This window comes from Rhododendron vialii, chromosome 9a (assembly GCF_030253575.1).
Source record: "Rhododendron vialii isolate Sample 1 chromosome 9a, ASM3025357v1".
Taxonomy (NCBI): domain Eukaryota; kingdom Viridiplantae; phylum Streptophyta; class Magnoliopsida; order Ericales; family Ericaceae; genus Rhododendron; species Rhododendron vialii.
Genome location: NC_080565.1, coordinates 9,987,941 through 10,008,158, shown reverse-complemented (window position 1 = coordinate 10,008,158; position 20,218 = coordinate 9,987,941). Strand labels below are relative to the sequence as shown.

The window sequence follows — 20,218 nt, the reverse complement described above, 5'->3', positions numbered from 1 at the left end:
TGAAAACCCGAATAAGCTATTGCACTCCGACCCGGGTGTCCCACCAATTCCCAATCAGATGTAAAACCTCCCAAGCAAGACAGCCAAATCTAGGTTCATTTTATTTTGAAGGTTATTAGTGATGTGCAACTTTTGAAAATTGTTGTATGAAGAAACTGTGGAGCAGAAATTGGATTAAAGATACTCATTGTAGGTTCAGCCGATAAGTGTGCTAACACTTTAGGATGGCACAGCTGTGCTGCAAGAAGGATGGTGATTGGGGAGCTTATCAATTAGGCAGTCTCATTTATGTCCTTTTAGTGTCACTTGAAATGCAAATTGAATTGACACTTCGTAGGCGTGGCTTGAAGATGAGTAATTTCTGAATGGAAACCTGAAATGGCGAAAGGCCAGTCTTGGGTTGCAGAGTCCTTAGTTGAAAAGGATGTGTAGTGACACTTATGGGCTTTTCTGTAGTCCTACAGTTGCATTAACACTGGATTTGGGCATTTGGCAGTCTTGGGATTCCAGGTCATATATTCGTGTTTGTTGTTTCTTATTACTACTAGGTTTCAGCTGCTCTGAAATATAGAAGGTGGACTGATGAAACATACAATTATTGTTCTACTTTATTTGTTTCACCTTACTGGTGTGCAAGAATTCAGTCTGTATCCCTCTCTACTGGGTCATGTGCACATGCCATTGGGTCGAAAGTCGAAACACTATATTTCACATAGCTCAAGGCTTTATTAGATAAGCAACACAATGTAAGATGCGGCAAGTTTATTATTTCTTGCAGGTAGTGAAGCAAATTTTATGTTCCAGTTACATTTTTTATTAGTACTGTGGTTGCATTAGTACATGCTAATTGAAGTTTTAACTTTTAGCTCTCAATCTGAACAGGTGTTCAGTCATTTTGTTTTTGGTTTCCCTACTAACTGGGAGGAATATGCTGAGAATTGTTTGGAGAAAGAACGTAGCAATAAGAATGTTTCGATAACCTTGGGTCGTGACAAGTTATCCACAGATTCAGGAAGTAACATATGAACCCTGACCAATTGTTCACTAGAGATTGGTTGTCAGAGAAAATTAACCTGAAGTTCTACCATATCGTTTTTATCCGGTTTATTTTGCTGAAACTTTTGGTTCTGTTGCAGCTGCTGATGATATTAGTGACGGAACTCCAAACAGAAACAAAGCAGCTGTTAGTGAAGAAAGGCACGGTACCAGTGACAACATGGATGTGAACTCAGAAGAAAAGGGACATCGTAAACCCCAAGATGATATCAGTGACCGAACTCCGAACACAAACAAAGCAGCTTTTAGTGAAGAGAGGCATGGTACCAGTGACAAAATGGATGTGAGCTCAGAAGAAGAGGGACACTAAAGACCCCAAGATGGTGCTTGTAGCGACTCTTCACTTGAAGGACTTAGTCTGTCTGCAGGAAGAAGGCGCAACCATTCATCAAGTAAAATGAAGAGTAAGCTGAAGGGTGACCCAAAATCTGTCAAGCCGGTAGAATATGAAGAAAATAGGTTGGCTTGTGGTTCATCAGGCGAAAATAATATGAGAAATGCTGCGATAAGTGGAAAGAGAACATCAGGGCGTAGAAGCACTTCCATTCCATCTGCAGTTGGACAACAGCCTACAGATTGTGAAACTGTAAGCAATTACGTGTTGTGTGACAGCGGTTTTCACCACAACTTCACGTTTGTTTAGCTGACACTGATGAAAAATATGAACAGGTGGATGGAAACATTGCCTGTCAAGCTGGTAAGCAGAGCAAGAACACAAGCAAGACACTGAGGTCCTGTGTTGGACTTAGTGATGCGAACCAGAAAGCAGCTGTTAGTGAAGAAAGGTACTGTACCAGTGACAACATGGATGTGAACTCAGAAGAAAAGGGACACCATAAACCTCAAGATGATATCAGTGACGGAACTCCAAACACAAACAAAGCAGCTTTTAGTGAAGAAAGGCACAGTACCAGTGACAAAATGGATGTGAGCTCAGAAGAAAAGGGACACTATATACCCCAAGATGGTGCTTGTAACGACTCTTCAATTGAAGGACTTAGTCTGTCTGCAGGAAGAACGCGCGACCATTCGTCAAGTAAAATGAAGAGTAAGCTGAAGGGTGACCCAAAATCTGTCAAGCCGGTAGAATATGAAGAAAATAAGTTGGCTTGTGGTTCATTGGGCGAAAATAATATGAGAAATGCTGCGATAAGTGGAAAGAGAACATCAGGGCGTAGAAGCACTTCCATTCCATCTGCTGTTGGACTTCAGCCTACAGATTGTGAAACTGTAAGCAATTACATGTTGTGTGACAGCGGTTTTCACCACAACTTCACGTTTGTTTAGCTAACACTGATGAAAAACATGAACCGGTGGATGGAAACATGGCCGGTCAAGCTGGTAAGCAGAGCAAGAACACAAGCAAGACACTGAGGTCTTGTGTTGGACTTAATGATGTGAACCAGATAGATGACTTAAAAATTGCAGGCAGCAAGAAAGAAACTAATGTTAAGGATGCAAGCAAATCTAGGGAGAAGACCAAAAGAAAATTGACATATGTTAGTAAGCTGTTCCCTGAAATTCTGCATCATTTTAATTGCCTTTTTCCCCTTGATATATGGATGCTAATCTTGCTAATGTGTGAATAAATGTATAGATGTATGTCTGTTGTATATGATTTGTTCTTTCTTTTAGCTTGATATTATGGCAATTGCACAATTCCTGTTAATAAACTTACATATTGCTGAGATTGGAGATGCTAAAGAAAATGAGCCTCTACCTACACATTTTTGCAACCTCAGTGCTTGCGTTGCATATGCTTTGCTAATTAACTTTCAGAGATCTTGCTTTGGCCCTCGAATTTGATTGAGGTGCCTCTGGATTTTAGTGGAGCGATTTGTATATTGACAGAGGTGCAATATCAGTACGCGTTTTGATGTAGGATGATCTTTGTTCTGAGGAGAAGCTTCCGACTAGGTGCAGATGATAAGAGGCTTCCGGTATAACCTTCGAAGCAACAAATAAACTGTGCCTGTGAATTGTACTAACTTCATTGGATGCATTGCATAATTTTGCTAATTAACTTTACGAGAACATGGGTTGACTTTTGCATATTGGTTGAGATGCTTGTGCTAAGCTCAGCAAGTGATTCGAAAATAATGATGTGTCTACGATATAGATGCAGCAGTTCAATTGGTTAAGCTATTACAATTATGAGATCTCTGAGCTTCGGATATCTATTCTTGTTGGAAATTGATTTCTTAAACCAAGTTATTATATTTGGAAAATGCTAACTAAAACTCATTGGGCTTTGGATAATATCAAAAAGATGTATTGATGTCTGTAAAAAGTGTATAGATATCCGTCAACATGCATTGTTATATTTGAAAGATGCATTGGAGTTCTAACTGTTATTTTTGTCTGTGTGTGTGTCTTATCCCGTTCCCAATGAGCTCACGTTAGCTAGACCCATTAAGTTTTATGTTCCTTAATGTTTCTCGACCTTTTTTTTTTTTCCAATAATTCTTCTTGTTTGTATTCAGGAAAGCCGGTAACCAAGAGAGGAACTGAGAAAACAACATTTGTGTCTTCAGGATCATCAAAAGGAGTATTTGAAAACAACATTTCTCTCTCTCTCTCTCTCTCTCTCTCTCTCTCTCTCTCTCTCTCTCTCTCTCTCTCTGTATGTATGTATGTATGTGGTTTCTAGTGTGTACATCCCTTTCGTTATTGTTTTCGAGTAGGAGGGGCATTTGGACGCAAAAAGTTATATTCGAATTTGCTCTTCTTCATGTGGTCCTAATATTCTTTGCAAGCATGTGGCTTCCGAACTGTAAATTGCTAGGGTACTAGTGTTTTTTTTTTAAGTAACAAACAGTGTTCTTTAATACCCTTCACTTCTCCCTGTTTTCTACTCAAAAGGAGTATTTTTCCAGCACATTCGTTACCATTTACTTTGCGGAACTTTATATCTAATCCAATCTCTTGGAAGGGGCTAGCCTACATTGGATCCATCTTCTTGAATAGGCTATATGTAAAGCCAATATCCTTGATTATTATTTCGAAGGGAATCGTCTAGTTTTTGGCTGCCTAAGCATGTTACCTTTTTTTTCAAACCAATTTGCCACTTACTTGGATGTCATATTCCTAAATTTACTTACTGTCTGTTTCTTTTCACTTGCACTCTATATGTTCTTCAGGATCATCAAATTACTGGAAATTCAAGAAGGCCCTCGTGACGTAGAACCATCTTCTTCCCTAAAAACATTTATTTCAACCGAGAGATCAAAGACTCTGACTTGGCATCATGATTTTTGTAGTGATGTATGCACGCCTCCCTTCCATAGTCCCATGGGTGGACCACTCATACATGAGGGGGAGAATGTTCTTATCAATACTACCATAGCTTCTTTTTAGTCTAAAAGTCAATTTAATTGCAGAAAGGATTTTGTAAATCACATCTTCCGTTGACGAATAAGGTTTTGTTCTCTCTCTTTTTTCATTTTTTTTTGGGCGAAGAGAATATCTAAATAGTACGGGTCCAGTTTGTCCAAAAGTTGATGGATTTGTTCTTTTTGTAACAGAGTTATTTCCAAACATGCTTGCTTTTTTTACCTTTTCACTCAGGGTTGGCTCTGGGCATGATGCGGCCGCATCGGGCTCCCATTTTTTGCCTATTTTTTGGGGCCCCTAAATATATATGCCCTTGTATTGTGTATATATAGATATTAAATTAAGAAGAAAAATGTGAGGCCCCAATTCTAATAGAATTTCAATACGTAAGGTCCAAGAAATAATGGTAAAAGATGTAATTATTAAAGTTTGTGGGTTAGATTGTGTAATTATTATACCGTTTTCAATAATCCAAGTAAAGGAAGTGCTCAATTATTATTTGAAACAAACGAGTATTTGTTTTCCAAATGCTTGGATTGCTTGTTGACTATACCAATAATAGACTAACAGTTGTCTCCGGATAGAGAAGCATCTCGAAGTTAAAGTTGATCAAATCTTACCTTCAGTCAACTATGAGTTTCTCTGAAAAAGGTGCAAAACCAAATCGGCTTGAAATCGCGGGCGTGTCAGGACTGAATTGCAGTCTAAGTTTGAATCAAGGCCTGGAAGTCTCAATCTGACTTCTAATAGAACGAAAGTACACGGCCTAAGGGTAAGACTGTGAGGAGGTTCATGGTTTGCCTTAACGAAAAGGACTTAAAAATTTCCTAACCATTGTTAAAAAATAGAAAGAAATATTGAACAAGGCCTAAAACAGAATTAAAAAGACTTCATTAATGGTTTAACAAAATCTGATTACAATGAAACATGATAAACTTAAGCTAAGTTGCATTGAATACAAGCTAGGCTTTGAAAGTAAAGGAAATTGATAATGAAGATGCAATGAGCCGTAGGATTTGAAGGTCGTGGACCTTTGCCAAGGCCTTCAACTCTAGTACTTATAGGCAAAAGTTCCAGGCCTTGAGCTGCTTCTAAAGGCCTTCATGCATGGCTGCCAAGTGTCCTCCTGGCAAAGGCTTAGGCTTGAGCTGTTTCTACTTCCTCCAATGAGTGATTATCACCTGTCCAAGCCTGGCTCCTCACTCCAAGAAATCAACTGAGGCCTGAAAGGCCTGAAAAAACTCTCATTTTCTACATAAAAACTTGTAAAAAGGCAAAAGGAATTTTGGCTGTGCAGAATCTCCAGGCCTTTTGAGCTGCTTGTAAGCTACTTGAATGCCTGGATAGAAGATCTTGGCCCCACCAAGGTTAAAGGCCAAAATTTTACCAGGCCTTTCAGCCATTTCATTGGCTTGCTTTAGGCCTGAAATCAGCTTATTTCAGGCCTGAATTACCTCTTTTTGCGTGGGTATTGGCCCAAAGGAGAAACAAGAGACCTTTTAAGGCTGAAGGCCGAAATTCTCTTGTAAAGAACAAGACTTTTCAACCACTTTTCGATCTTGATTGGGCTAAGGTGATTCCTTCTACAAGAAGACTCAAGACAAAGAGAATCCTTGAAACTTGAGCCCTCTTTTCCTGCAACAAAAGACCAAGCAGGCACTACAAGAAAAATGAAAATTGGTGACGAAAAAGTGGCGACGAAATTTAATTTTGTCACTAAATTGGTATATTTGGTGACAAAAAAATAAATTCGTCACTGTTTTGACAACTTCCGTGACGAAATAATTTCATCTCCAATTATACATGTTTAGCGACGAAAAAAATATTTTCATCACCAAAGGTACCCATTTGTTGACAAAATACATTTTTCGTCGCCGAAAGCATAAAAAAGGTGATGAAATTATTTTTCGTCGCCAAAGATAATCATTTGGTGACAAAAAATATATTTCGTTGCCAAATGAGAGCAATTTAGTAACGAAATATTTATTTCGTCACCAAATGCTTAACTTGGTGACGAAAAATAATTTCGTCACCATTTTAACGCTTTTAGCGACGAAAAATATATTTTGTCGTCAAATAGGTACCTTTCGTGACGAAATTTATGAATTACGCCTTGTCACTAAATGTATTTCGGACATAACTCTTTACTAAAAACTTCGATTGAGATAATTCAAATTGGGTTTAAACAATAACTCAATTGCCTACAACTTTCATGTTTATCAAAATTGCTAATTTTAATGTTTAAATGTTCAAAATTACATTCGAAATATATTTTCATGTTAGACATGTGTTATATATTAGATATTTCAACTATTTACTGAAAAATGTGTGTGATGCAGTTGGTCAGAACTTGTGCGAAAAGCTCAAATGACTCGGGTTCGAAACCCAGCAGAAGCAAGAACAAAGGATTTTTTTCCCCATATGAAAACATCTTTTGCAACGAAAAATTTTGTCATCGATGTAACCCATCAGTGACAATTTTTTTCATCACCAAAGGGAATAATCGATGACAAAAAATTTCGTCATCAAAAAGCAGAATAAGCGAGGAAAAAAATTTCGTCACCAATTATTCACTTTTTGGTGACGAAATATTTCGTTATCAAAAGACCTTATAGGTGACAAAAAATAGATTTCATCACCAGGTGAGAATCCTCGACAACCTTTAGTCGACAAATTTTTTTTCATCACCTATATTATTTGTGACGAAAAACATGCAATTTGTGATGATTTTCATTCGTCACCTAATTGCATTTTTCTTGTAGTGAGGCCTGGTTAATTAAGCTGCTTGTGGGCTGTTAGAGAGAACCTTCTAGGCCTTTGAGCTGTTTGGGATGTCTCCATGCATGACTATCATGTGTCCGAAACCTTGCTTCATGTTGAAGGATAGTAGAAACTCAGGCCTTGAGCTGCTTGCAAGCAGCTTACCTAGACCTGCTAAGTAAGAACATTCTCAGCCTTCGAACTACTTGTGAGTAGCCTTTTCCTGCCAATTGAAGGCTATATGCAACGTTTTAAGAAGCAGGCCCATCTGTCACTTGGGCTTGAGCTTGAGATGAATCATAGGCCTCCATCCTTTGTAAGCGTTGTGAGCCTAAGCCTAGAGAAAAAACCCAGGCTTTGACTGATTTGGATCTACTAGAAGGCCTTATTGTTTCTAAGAATTGGCCTAGGCCTGGATAAAATGCTCAGACCTAGTGGGTCGACCCAATACTTTGGCCAGTCTTGTGCCCAAATTTGTGAAAGTGATATTTTGGGCATTAGTTTGTTCCAAATCTTTGCAAACTCAATTGGCCCTTTTGCATTCAAACTGGCCCAATTCTGCAGGTGACCAATTTATAAGGCTTCTCAAGGCCTGAAACTACCTCCAAGGCCATTCTTCTATTGTTTTTCTAATTTTGGCCAAAAATAGGGGTAAACACTATGTCGCATGGAAGCTTGAATGGATTATTATTTGTCCTTATTCAAATTTTTTTCGCATTTGTTAGTTTTCCGTCAATTTTGGGGATTATTGCTTCGTCATGACGAGAGGAATCTACAAAAGTAAAAAATTACGATCAAAACCTAATTTTTTTGAATAAAGACAAAAATAAGCCAATAAGCCAATTTTTTTGCCTTTGTTAAAGAAAATGAATTTCGATCGTAATTTTTAACTTTTTAGATTCATTTTGTCATGAAGAAGCAATAATTCTCCAAAAATTGACTCTTTGATCCTGTAGAGCATGAGCTTGATTATGAGTGCTCTAGAGGCAAAAATTAATTACAATTCTTTAGGATAAAATGATCAAAAAAATAAAATTTTCGCATCGGTTCAAACGGATTGAAAATTGGAGCACTTAATTTTTTCACCATATTTTTTAATATATAAATAGTTTAAAAAAATTAAGTGTTCGAATTTTCAATCCATTAGAACCGGTGAGAAGATCTTATTTTTCTAATAATTTTATCCTAAAGGTTCATAACTAATTTTTGTCTTCATGACTCTCATAATTAAGTATCTTCTCTTTATTTAGGACCATATAAAGCAGATACTTAATTATGAAAGCAATAGACACAAAAATTAATTATGACCCTTTAGGATAAGTGATCAAAAAAATAAGATCTTCGCAGCGGTTTAAACGTATTGAAAATTAGAACACTTAATTTTTTTGAGACTGTTTATATATTAAAAGATAGTGTGAAAAAATTAATTGTTTCAATTTTCAATCTATTTGAACTGGTGCTAAATTTTTTGATCATTTTATCCTAAATTTTTGTCTCTAGGGTTCTCATAATCAAGTTTCTTCTCTACAGGGTATTAAAAAGCAGATATTTAATTATGAGAGCCTTGAAGACAAAACTTGATCACGACCTTTTAGGATAAAATGATCAGAAAAATAAGATTTTTGCACCGGTTATAAAGGATTGAAAATTCAAACACTTAATTTTTTTAGATAGTTTATATATTAAAAAATATGGTGAAAAAATTAAGAACTTCAATTTTCAATCCGTTTGAGCCGGTGTAGAGATTTTTCTTTTTTGATTATTTTATCCTAAAGAATCATAATTAATTTTTGTCACTAAAGCTCTAATAATCAAGTCTCTACTTTACAAGATCCAAGAGTGAAAAGGGCGAATAACTATTTTAAGTTTCAAATGGGTCTAATAATGACGTGTCATCTCTACATTTGTGTTTGTCGCACATCCATTCTACATGGAGGGGCCGTGGGAGAATTTTTGGAAAGTCCACTATAACACTTTCATAACCCTTCTAGATCACTTCTTAAGTTTCTAACCCCTCCAGTCCACTAACCTAATAAAATAATATCTATAACAAAAATATCCATCCTATATAACCACTCATAAAATGAAACCCTAGAAACAAATCTGTAACACCACCTCCCTCTCTCTCTCTCTCTCTCTCTCTCTCTCTCTCTCTCTCTCTCTCTCTCTCTCTCTCTCTCTCTCTCGGATATGTAGCACCGTCTCTTCATCTGAGGTCCAGCGTCCCACGATCGCCGTCCCACAAAAAACCCGGTGGCGCCGGCACGATCAACCACGAACGCCGTTCTTCGTCTAGTTTGGAGGAATTATCGTCGACGGTTGCCATGGAGGGGATGATGTCGAGGTAGGCGAGGTCGAAGTCGGTGACGACGTCGTTGAGGAGGATGTCGTCGTCGTTTAGGTTGCGGAAGAAGCCGAAGCACTTGTGGTTGTTGAACCAACGGACGGTGCCTTTTGATCTTGTTTCGTCCGCCATTGATGGATCCCAGTCCAAGGATTTCTTTTTGTTTCTTTGTTATTTTTTTCTTCATCTCTATTTTCTGTAGCATATAACGTTATATATGTAAATCAATTATCTATGTCGGGGGCTGACGAGGACCAGATATTTGTATTTTTAGTTTTGTCTTAGTTGAACAAAACACATATAAGCTTATATGTGGAATTCACGCAAAAAAAAAAAACGTTATATATATGAAAAATAAAAATACATGTTTATAAGGTTGTATGTGTGATCATCGATGGCGGAGGTATCACATAAATAGATACACACAAAAAAAACATTATATATGTGACCAAAAAAAATGAGGTTATATGTGTAATTAAAGATGGCGAAGATATCACATAAATAAATACACACAAACAAAACGTTATATATGTGACAAAAATAAATATATAACCTTATATAAAAAACCGGGAAGGGCATTTTTGTCTTGTATTAATTCCTTTTTGGCTTGGCAAGGGTTCAATTTGACTAACACAAAAAATGAAGAAGAATAAAAAAATATTTTTATTGTCCTCAAAAATAGCCAGAGGATTTGGGAGGAAGAAAAGAGTAATGTAAAAGATTGAAAGACAAATAAGAGAACATGACAACTTATTGTCCTCAATTTCAAAGGAAACGCAATTTATTTTTCATTGTTACAGAAAAGCAAACACCATGATCAAGAAAATTATACAAAAAAATAAAATAAAAATAAAAATATACAAAGCTTGATCACACTATTCCACATATATAATCAAACATGATATATTTGATCTTCACTTCCCAAGTGATGGAAGAACTGGAATGCTTTGCTCATTCCGAAAGAAGTTAGCCGGATCGACATTGGTCTTTACCTTCGCCAACCTGTCGAAATTCCCCTTGAAATACTTTACTCCGTAAGCAGCTCCTTGGGTATAGCTATCGGCACCATTACGGTTGATGCCCAAGTCAAGATCCCTATAGTTCCAAAATGCCTCCCTCGGAGATTTCGACACAAACGGAGTCATATAATGATGCAACTTTCTGACCAAATCCACATAATGTTTTGCCGCCTCGACCCCGTCTAGATCCCAATTGGCAGAGTACTGGATTTTACATATATTACCCTTACGGTGGGGGAAGGGTTTGGCTGACGAAGAAATCTCCGCCATCTTCCCACCGTAAGGGTTGAAAGCCAAAATGGGAGCTTCCAATTCGAGCATTTTCTTGAATATGTATTCCAACCCTTTCTTCGGTATTGGTTTCTTTAGATAGTCAGATTTATATTTCAAATGGGTTAGGTAGTCGGTTTGAGGGTTCCGGCTTAGGAGAATGCTGACCGATGTTCCGATCGGCAAGCTAGTGTAGTAGACGACCGATTCGAGCCAACTCATCTCGATACAATCGGACTTTTTCAAACCTAATTCGGGGAAGCTGCCATCCATTAGGGAGAGAAGTTGACTTGAATCTCCGAGGAAGAGGGAGAAGAATGTGGCTCGAATGGTCTTTTGTCCGCTTGAGCTGTCATTAATAACTTGTACGATGAGTCTAATGAAGATGTCTTCATGTAACTTATCAGCAACATGTTGCCAGCGGTAGACTAAATCGATTGCATTTTGCTCCAACGTCCTTGTAACATTGAAAACAGTTACCTGTTGGCATGGGATTATTGCATGAACAAATTTTATAAACAGAATAGAAAATGGAATTAAGAGCATAAAAAAGCCATCGATCCAACAAAATATTATGCACAAAAAGAATAACACTAATTATAGAATTAGGGAAGAAAACATGCATGATAGCTATAAAACAAGATTTTGACTGCTGATTATGATACTCTTTTTTCTATATATTAGTACGGTAAGTACCGGTAATGGTGTGATTTCGGATATATACCGTTTTGAATTACTGTAGTATTATTTTTACACTACTTTGGCACCTACAAAAATAATTAATATTCTGCAGTAAATATGCGAATATAGTAATCTTATGTCATGACAAGGAGAGAAAATTGGAGTATCGATCTGAAAACTCAACTATTTCAAAAAAAAAAAAAACCTTTTAAGTTGAAAATGCTACATGCCAGATTGTCACTTTGTCAAATCACATGTCTTTGTTTCTCTGTTGCTCTATTCCATGCAGAATTATTTGTCATGTAAGAAAAGATCCGCTGGTCAGATGAAAGAAACATGGATTGTCCTTTGGAAATTGATTTCTGTGCTCCATTTTTGTACGCAGTCATTCCACTTTATACATGAAGTTGCAAGTAACTTCATGTTAAAAGTGGAGCACCTGCAAACAAACGTGAAGCGCCAAAATCAGCATCCGTGTCGTTTCTCTTTCTCTCTCTTTTTCATTCTCTAAAGTCATTTGCTTTATTAAAGAGCATCTTCAATCTGTCCTCTATTCCTTCATTTCTTCCTCTATTTCTCTATTTTGGTTGAAATTCCTACTCCAACACATCCTCTATTTTAATTGGAGGACAAAATTTGATACTCCATATATAGAGTATACGAAAAAGAAATAGAGAATTCTCCAAAATCACTTTTTGAATTAAAATGCAAAAAGTATTAGATTTGGAGCGAGAAGGAACAATGATTGGAGGAAAAGTAAGAATTGTTTTGAAATAAAGTTGAATATAGAGATATAGAGTTTTGTTATTGAAGTTTGTATAAATAGTAAAGTTCTTTCTATTCACTTTTTGATTAAAAAATATTAATTACATCCTCTCAAATGGAGCAATAGAGATTAATGTTGGGTTGGAGATGCCCTAAGTAATGTTGTACTCCCTTCGTTTCTAATTGAGAGTTTCTCATTCCATTTTGGGATGTTCCAAAATGATTTTCCCTTTTCAAAAATAGAATTAGAAATTTGATAAAATTCCAAAAGTGTCCCTCCTATGTGAAAAAAATAGTGTACTATAGATAGAATATAGGGATAATGGTGGAAAGTATGTGTAATGATTACATGTTCCCTAAAAAAGTTGAAATTTCTAAAAGGGACTCCCATTTAGAAAAGGATGGAGTACTAGAGTTCATCACTATCAATTTTAATTAAAAAAATGTCATACCAAAAATAATTAAATTGCTACAAAGTTAAATAAACTTGGTTTTTTTTTTTTTCCCTTTCGAAACTTAGAAATAATCATTTTATGGCTTGAATCTTAGATCACCAATATTACCGTGGCTGGCACAGCCACCAATTTGATTTTGTAGGAAAGAAGCACCACAAAGCTAGACGCTCCACCGCCGGTAATTGCCCAAAACAAATCCTCCCCCATAGCTTCCCGATTTAAAATCCGTCCATTAACATCGATAACCTCTGCATCAATGACATTGTCAACCGTAAGACCGTATTTCCTCATCATGTTTCCATACCCACCACCACTAATATGACCACCAACACCAACTGTAGGGCAAACTCCGGCCGGAAAGCCATGAGTCTTGCTTTTTTCGGCAATACTATAGTAAACCTCCCCCAAGGTCGCCCCTGTTTGAACCCAAGCACTCTCAGTTTCGATAGATACGTTGATTGCCCTAAGGTTAAACAAGTCGAGGATGAAAAATGGATTGTCAGACCAGTACGAGATGCCCTCAAAGTCGTGGCCCCCACTTCGGATTTTCATCTGAAGACCGTATTGTTTGGCGCATATGATCGATGCTTGGATGTGGGATGAATGCAGCGCGGTTATAATAAGCAACGGTTTTGGCGTAGTGGTTTCGTTGAATCGAAGATTTCGAATGTAGGCATGCAAAACACTAGAGTAGGAAGGGTCGTCGCGGGTGTAGATAATTGAAGAGTTTTGGTAGGAGGGGTGAGAATTGTCTTCAAGGCAATTTAGAAAGCCTTCGTACGAAGTTGCCCATGAGAAGGGAACGAAAAGGATTGCAAGAAATGAAGCTATTGAAAAGCTTGGAGTTCTCATTTTTCTACAACAGAAGATGTGATCCAATTTGTAATGTGTTGGTTGATAGATTAATGTGGTTTGGGTACCGGTATTTATAAGGGAATGCTAGCAATTGTTTTGCATGAAAGTAAAAGGAATGGATAAGAATGTGTTACAAATTAACTTGTTAGCTAGCATTTGACCATTGAAATTCAAAGTAGAAATTGCCAAAAGCGTATTCTGCTTGGCCATTGACATTGTAGGTTATTTTGCGTCAATGCAAATTTTTTTTTGAGCGGCAAAAAAATTTATTAATCTTTGAAGGTTTACAAAGACTAAAAGGATCAAAGGAGAAGGGCAATATTATTACTTATTAACTTATACTAGCGCATGCTCGTGCCTGAAGCCACGGCTCGAATATTCAGCACACGCAAATAAATATTGAACAAATTCAACCAATTAAAATGCATAGAACAAATTCAAACGCATAAAAATTGATCAAATAAAAAAAAATACACCATCCAAAACACCGATGAAACAAAAAAACGATACACATTAACGAAAATGAGTGCCTCAATGAAACATCTAAAAAGAAAACATGAAACATGTGAAGACTAAAAATCTTAAAGACTATTGATCCTTTTGGGCTTCAAGGTTTCTCGATCCCAATTCCCAAAAAAAAAAAATGATATGTCAACAGAATCTCAGTTAGTATGCCAAGTCATTTGTTTAAGGGAGGATATGTCAACTAAAGTTTAATACTCTGCAACTCGTTGTACCTGGTATGATAAAGCAAACTACAGCAGAACTTCAGGGTAAATAATATTGGTAGTGGAATCTGTTTCTTCTTCGGGGAGAAGGATAGTTATACGGTCAAATGACGTGCACCTTAATAATGCCCACATATAGTTGCACATGACTAAACACCGGCAATAAAGCTATAGGGACCAACTGGTCCCCTACCGAAATCGTACTAACGGCCGCACCGGGCCGGGCCGTCACCGGCAACCGGACGGCTGATCCGAGCCGTCCAAAAATTCAAAAAAAAAAAAAAACGAGGGGTCCTACACGGGAATCAACGGCATCTGATGTCTGTAGGGTGCTTGATCCAAACACCCTATTTTTCGTGTATATGTGTAAAAAAAAAAAAACTATTCCAATATAGGAAGGGAAAACGCCTTTTTGGTGTCCTCTTTTATTAAGAGTGTATTTTTTGATGTCCCAATTCTGTCTAACAAAGGTGTATTTTTAACAACTCGAGGACAGTTATTTTCCGCAACAATAAGGGTAAACTTGAGTTTTTGCAAAAATAACTTAATTCCAATCAACCCAAAATAAACACATAAATTTCAGGAATATTTAAATATTCATCATCTTTATCCATGTTATGTAAGAATTCATCCCGCCCTTTTTTCATGCTTATGTTTTTATCCTTTTAGTGTGTGAATTACCTTTCTTACCCTTTTCACTATGATATACATATATTATGTTATATTGCTTTCCTAATTTAGTGGGAATGGATTTGATTGTTTTCCCAATTTAGTGGGATTGGATTGGATTATTTTTCTAATTCAATGTTATATTGCTTTTCTAATTTAGTGAGATTGGATTTGATTGTTTCCCAATTTAGTGGGATTTGATTGGATTATTTTCCTAATTCAATGGGATTTGGTAAATTTCAATATGGTTGATTACTTATTTTTAGAAATATAACATGATAAGTTGACCACATATTTGCATTTTTTCTACATTCTTCGAGTTGGCCGACCAGATAATAGAAAATCATATTTTTCATTGATTTTATTACATGAAACATGGCTAAATTACCATAAAAATATATATAACATGACATATTCAAACCGTTACATGGTTAAATTACCATGACATTACATGGTTAAATTACCATGACGATTACTACGTGGACACGATTAATATCTCATGATTCGAACAAATATTTCATGGTAAATGGTTCAAATAAACAAAAAACCATTCAATCTGTGTATCGTCATGGAAACCTTCATTAATAATCATGGTAAGAATACCCAAACAAGCCATAAATAAATAAAAATCAACGAACAAGACGAGAAAAAAAACATGAATATTCAATCGCCGATTCATGGTTAATAAACTATGAATACCCAAACCATATAAACAAAAAAAAACTTCAAATCACTACATCTTGAAGATTTGCTCCGGCGACAATGATAACGCCCACTTCTCCGTTAAACTTCATTGACGATAGAAGATGATTGATTGGCGAAAGGGAGGAGGGAATCGGTTGACAGCAACGGTAGCGAAGGGAGATTGTTGTCGGCTTCATTGATGACGACGGAGGATGATTGATCGGCGAGAGGGAGGAGGGAAACGGCGGCGATAGAGCAGAAGACGTCGGACGACGAGTGGATCGCCGCCCACCGGAGGACGTGTGAATGCGGCGGCTGTTTATGGAGGACGAATGGAAAACTTTGGAGAGAGAGAGAGAGAGAGAGAGAGAGAGAGAGAGAGAGAGAGAGATGCTTACTTATATATAATCCCACCCGAATTTTTGGGATCCATAATTTTAGGGATTGAACCGAAATCGTGGGACGGGATGGGAAAGATTATGTTTTGGTCTCATTTTCTAGTATAAAATGAGAGATTCCTCACTTGAAAATTCCTCTCTCTATATATATATATATATATATATTAGGGGCACTTTTGGTATAAAAAAAACAGGGATGAAATCATAACTGTTCAAAAAATGGATGATGAATACTTAAGTTGGATGAAATTTGAGAATGAATAATTAAGCCTCCCTAAATTTCACCAAGAAAACAGAGCAAATAGAACTCATATATAAAATCACCACATCAGAAGACATTGGAGAACCAACTGTAAAGCCCACACAAATTCTAGCCTACACTCTCTACCTTCTTCCTTTTCTTTTCTTTTTTTCTCGTAGATAACCCCTCAAAATCTCTGCGCCGAAAAATTCATGTACCCTTGTCTTTGGGTCGTTAGATTGTGCAAGATGTTTTAATTTTTTTGTTTTCGAGTTTTATGCGATTCAACGGCCGAAATTGCACCGGTACAGAGGTATGGAGGAATTTCAGTATTAGAGCATTTGAACTCGGATACTACTCCGGTTGAGATTTATTAAATCTACGAAAAGGTTTGATTAGGTCCGGGTATTGTACTTGTACGGTTTTTGACTTCAAGAATAACAAATGTCAACAAGTTAATTAATCCAAGTTGAGAAAAGTTTACTAAAATGTGCATGAAAGAACTTTCTTTTCTATTCTTCTAGAGTACTACTAGTCATGCATTTGGCCCTGAGAGTTCATTTGGAATTTTGAAGTGAACGTGATTTCACGAAATTTGGTTTTGAAATAGTCAGAACTAGCACTCAATCCGTGCCATGCACGGCTAACCAATTACCTCTTGGATTTCTGACGTACGAAAAAAAAAAAAAAAACTAATTACGTCCTAAAAACATATTTTTGTAAAATGTTTGAAATCCATAAGAATTATTAGTGTGCTATGTCTTTACATCATTCATTCATTACGGAATGGAGAAAAATCATTTCCGAAAGACGTATTGATTTGACCTAGCTTTTCAAACCATCTGTGTTAGAGTAGAGGAAACAGCTCAAGCCTCGAACTACCTCCTTTGATTTTTTTTCAAAGTTTTTTGTTATTCTGTAGCAGTAAAACTTATAGATCGAACTCCGCTCACCGTCCAAAATTCCAGCTTCTTGCTGTTTTACCAAAATAAACAATTAAAGTGTTAACATAAAACATAAAAAATAATGAAATGGAGCTTCCATGGAAACAAAATGGGAGCTAATGACATCACATACAACTCATATTGATTTTGATTTCATTATTTTTAAAAATAGGTACCTATAAATCATGGGAGATATCCACATAAATGTCCATTTAAGTTATTACCGGCCATTGAATGCTTTTATGGAGGATGAAATTATTAAAATTCTAGTAATTGTAATGTTTCACCACTTGTCGCATTCACAGACTTTCTCACGAAATGTCCTCTTGCTATACTATATACTCCCTCCGTCCCTATTTTAGAGTCCAGTATTCCATTTTGGGCTGTCCCTTAATAAGTGTCCATTTTGTAAAGTTAGTGGGTAAAAGTTGGTGAATTTTCCATTTTGCCCCTAAAAGTAGATTCCATTTTGAAAAGTTAGTGAGTAAAAGTGTAATGATGATAGGTAAATAGGGAAAGTGGAGGAAAAAGTTGATGTGAAAGGTATAATGATGATGTCTTTTTAATAAGTTGGAGTTACGAAGCAGAACACTTAAAAAGGGACGGAGGAAGTAGTATAGATTAACTAGTGATTGTCTGTGCCTTTTACACGCCGATAAAAAAAAAAAAGGCATGGCACAACACTTTTTTATTACAACTTAAGAAAAAATTATCCTTCCCTTCTTTGATCTTTAACAAACCCAAATGGAAAATTTTATAATTTATTTTTTAAAATTCTCTTCAAATAGGATAATTTGAACTAATTTCTTCCAAGAATAGTTTCACAACAAATAATACCACATCCATTGAAAAAGTAGGAGCACATACCCAAATGAAATTTCTAATTAACTTATGCACAATCATTTGTTAACAGCTATCACGATCAACCAATACTTATATCACACCCATATATAATATAATTCAACCAACAACTAATCAAAAAGCATATATGAATTTCTTTTCGCCCATTCGTCTGTAACTGTTTTATCTGGGCTTTCAGGCCTTTAGGTGTTGGGGCTTTGTTCTTATTGGGTGTTGCCTTAGTTGGTTTCTTGTCAATCGAGGGTTTGGGTCTCGGATTGGACTTTTCGTTCTCTCCTTAAAATTTCTTTTTGCCGTTCAATATATATATATATCGGGGTGGTTCCGGGGACACCCAAAAAAACACCTAAAAAAACACCTCATAGTTCCCGATCAAATTTTAATGATCCGAGCCACACAATGTGATTAGAACGTGATTTTAAAAGGTACTCGCGAGAAATCGGCAAAAAAAATGATCGGGAAGGGCTTGATCCGAGCAGTTTTTGTTTGTTTTTTATCGAACGGTTCAAATAAAAACTGCTCGAATGAAGCCCTTTTGGTCTTTTTTTTTTGATGATTTCTCACGGGTACCCTTAAAATCACTTTCTGAACACATTGAGCGGCTCGGATCATCGAAATTTGGTCGGAAAATGGGAGAAAAGGGGAAGCCCTTACCGTAATACGGTAAGGGCGCCCTTATTAGAAGTGGACTATATATATATATATATATCGTTTTTTAAAACTTCACTTCCCGTAAGTTAAAGAATGTTGTTTTTCTTTAACATTGAAAATGATTCTTGCAACGGAATGCTACAACTTGAATTTTTTTTTTTTGCCCTTCAAATCAAAGGAATGCTACAAGCTTACAATTGAGACAAATTATCAAACACTACTACTTTGAATCATGCATCCAAGAAATAGGTGAAACAACTTGTTACTAAAAAAAACTAAGTTTATTCTTTTGTATGACTAAAGTTTCTATAATGTTTTTCTATTGTTACCTCAGTTGATGGAATAAAGGAATTAAATAGAATTTTCTGATGGATGAGTGGGCAATGCACAACAGCACAATGATAGAGTTTGACATTAACGATGGGGAGAAAAAAACGTTTTGATAATAAAAGACACATTGTTAAATAAAGAAATAATATGTGTATTCTCAAAAAGGCCAACATTGTCTAAGAAGTAAGGAAAGAGGGAGGGAGAAAATAAATTTATTGAAGGAGTTGATTAGACGGCTATGATCTATTGAAAATTCGATCCGATGGTCGTAGAGAGTGTTCGGTTCGTATAGGTAGATAAAAACCGCTTTATTCTATAATATAGATGTTGGTGGATATGGAAATAACATATCCCCTTCAAATTTGCTTGTAGATTGGGGGGAACTTAATTATCAGTCATAAACTCTTGAAATTACTCAAGTTTTCATCCTAGTTTGTTTGAATACTGAAGTTTCCATCCTTCCAATCAAAAAATGTCAATAGAAACCTCATTAATTAAGGACTTAATTAAATTGCAACTATCTATCTCTCTTTCTCCAACCACCCATTTTTGACGCCCCATTTATTACCTTACTTATCAATTCCCGCATGGGAGGAAATTAGTATCTTAGTTTATGGTGAATTTGTTATATACATAATATATTTTCAATGTTTGATGAATATGTTTTCGATTTATGATAAATTCATAACTTAAAACTATAAATCACAGTCAATGTGATATTATCATTGTATGTTTTTTTTATCAGCAAATTTTTTATTAATAACTCAACAAATTGTACATCGAGAGAAACCAAAAAAGAGGAAAAAAACTTATGCTTCGTGATATTGATACATGAGGCATTCACTTAGCTGAGAACTACACAACCCAATCTTGGGGGGGGGGGGGGGGGGGGGGGGGGGGTGTTGGGGGGCGGGAATGCAATGTCTACACAACCCAATCTGAGGGGGGGGGGAAATGCAATGTCGCTGCCTCACAACCCTGAATATCTGCTCCCAAATAAGCTACACAGCCGCACTAATGGTGGGTTCTTGTCCCCCTCCGTGGAGGCGTCAGTGTTCGAGCCTCACGAGGGGCAGAGTTTGGGGTTTTAGGGCTATGGATAGCCTATGAGCTGCCATTGACTAACATAACCCCTCGCTAACTAAAAAAAACTACACAACCGCCACCTCGCCCT

The 20,218-nt window shown here is 36.5% G+C and overlaps 2 protein-coding genes across 2 annotated transcripts; one reads left to right on the top strand and one right to left on the bottom strand.

Annotated features, from left to right (window-relative positions):
• The first annotated feature begins 75 nt into the window (after positions 1-75).
• Positions 76-2,343, top strand: LOC131299596 (uncharacterized). The gene is made up of 3 exons (XM_058325182.1): positions 76-510; positions 883-1,642; positions 1,726-2,343. Exons 2-3 carry the CDS (start codon positions 1,454-1,456, stop codon positions 2,341-2,343), a joined length of 807 nt encoding a protein of 268 aa, XP_058181165.1. The 5' UTR covers positions 76-510; positions 883-1,453.
• Positions 2,344-10,252: 7,909 nt separating this feature from the next.
• On the bottom strand, positions 10,253-13,590 carry LOC131299421 (berberine bridge enzyme-like 8). Its single transcript, XM_058324959.1, has 2 exons — positions 12,792-13,590; positions 10,253-11,262 (listed from the first exon to the last, which is right to left on the bottom strand). Exons 1-2 carry the CDS (start codon positions 13,533-13,535, stop codon positions 10,408-10,410), a joined length of 1,599 nt encoding a protein of 532 aa, XP_058180942.1. The 5' UTR covers positions 13,536-13,590; the 3' UTR covers positions 10,253-10,407.
• Between the last annotated feature and the right edge of the window lie 6,628 nt (positions 13,591-20,218).

Bases quoted from the DNA above. Each gene is read 5' to 3' on its own strand.
- LOC131299596 (XM_058325182.1), top strand. From the start codon at position 1,454: ATGAAGAGTAAGCTGAAGGGTGACCCAAAATCTGTCAAGCCGGTAGAA. The intron at 1,643-1,725 runs GTAAGCAATTAC...AAATATGAACAG, and splicing joins AGCCTACAGATTGTGAAACT to GTGGATGGAAACATTGCCTG.
- LOC131299421 (XM_058324959.1), bottom strand. From the start codon at position 13,535: ATGAGAACTCCAAGCTTTTCAATAGCTTCATTTCTTGCAATCCTTTTC. The intron at 11,263-12,791 runs GTAATATTGGTG...CCATGCCAACAG, and splicing joins TGGTGGCTGTGCCAGCCACG to GTAACTGTTTTCAATGTTAC.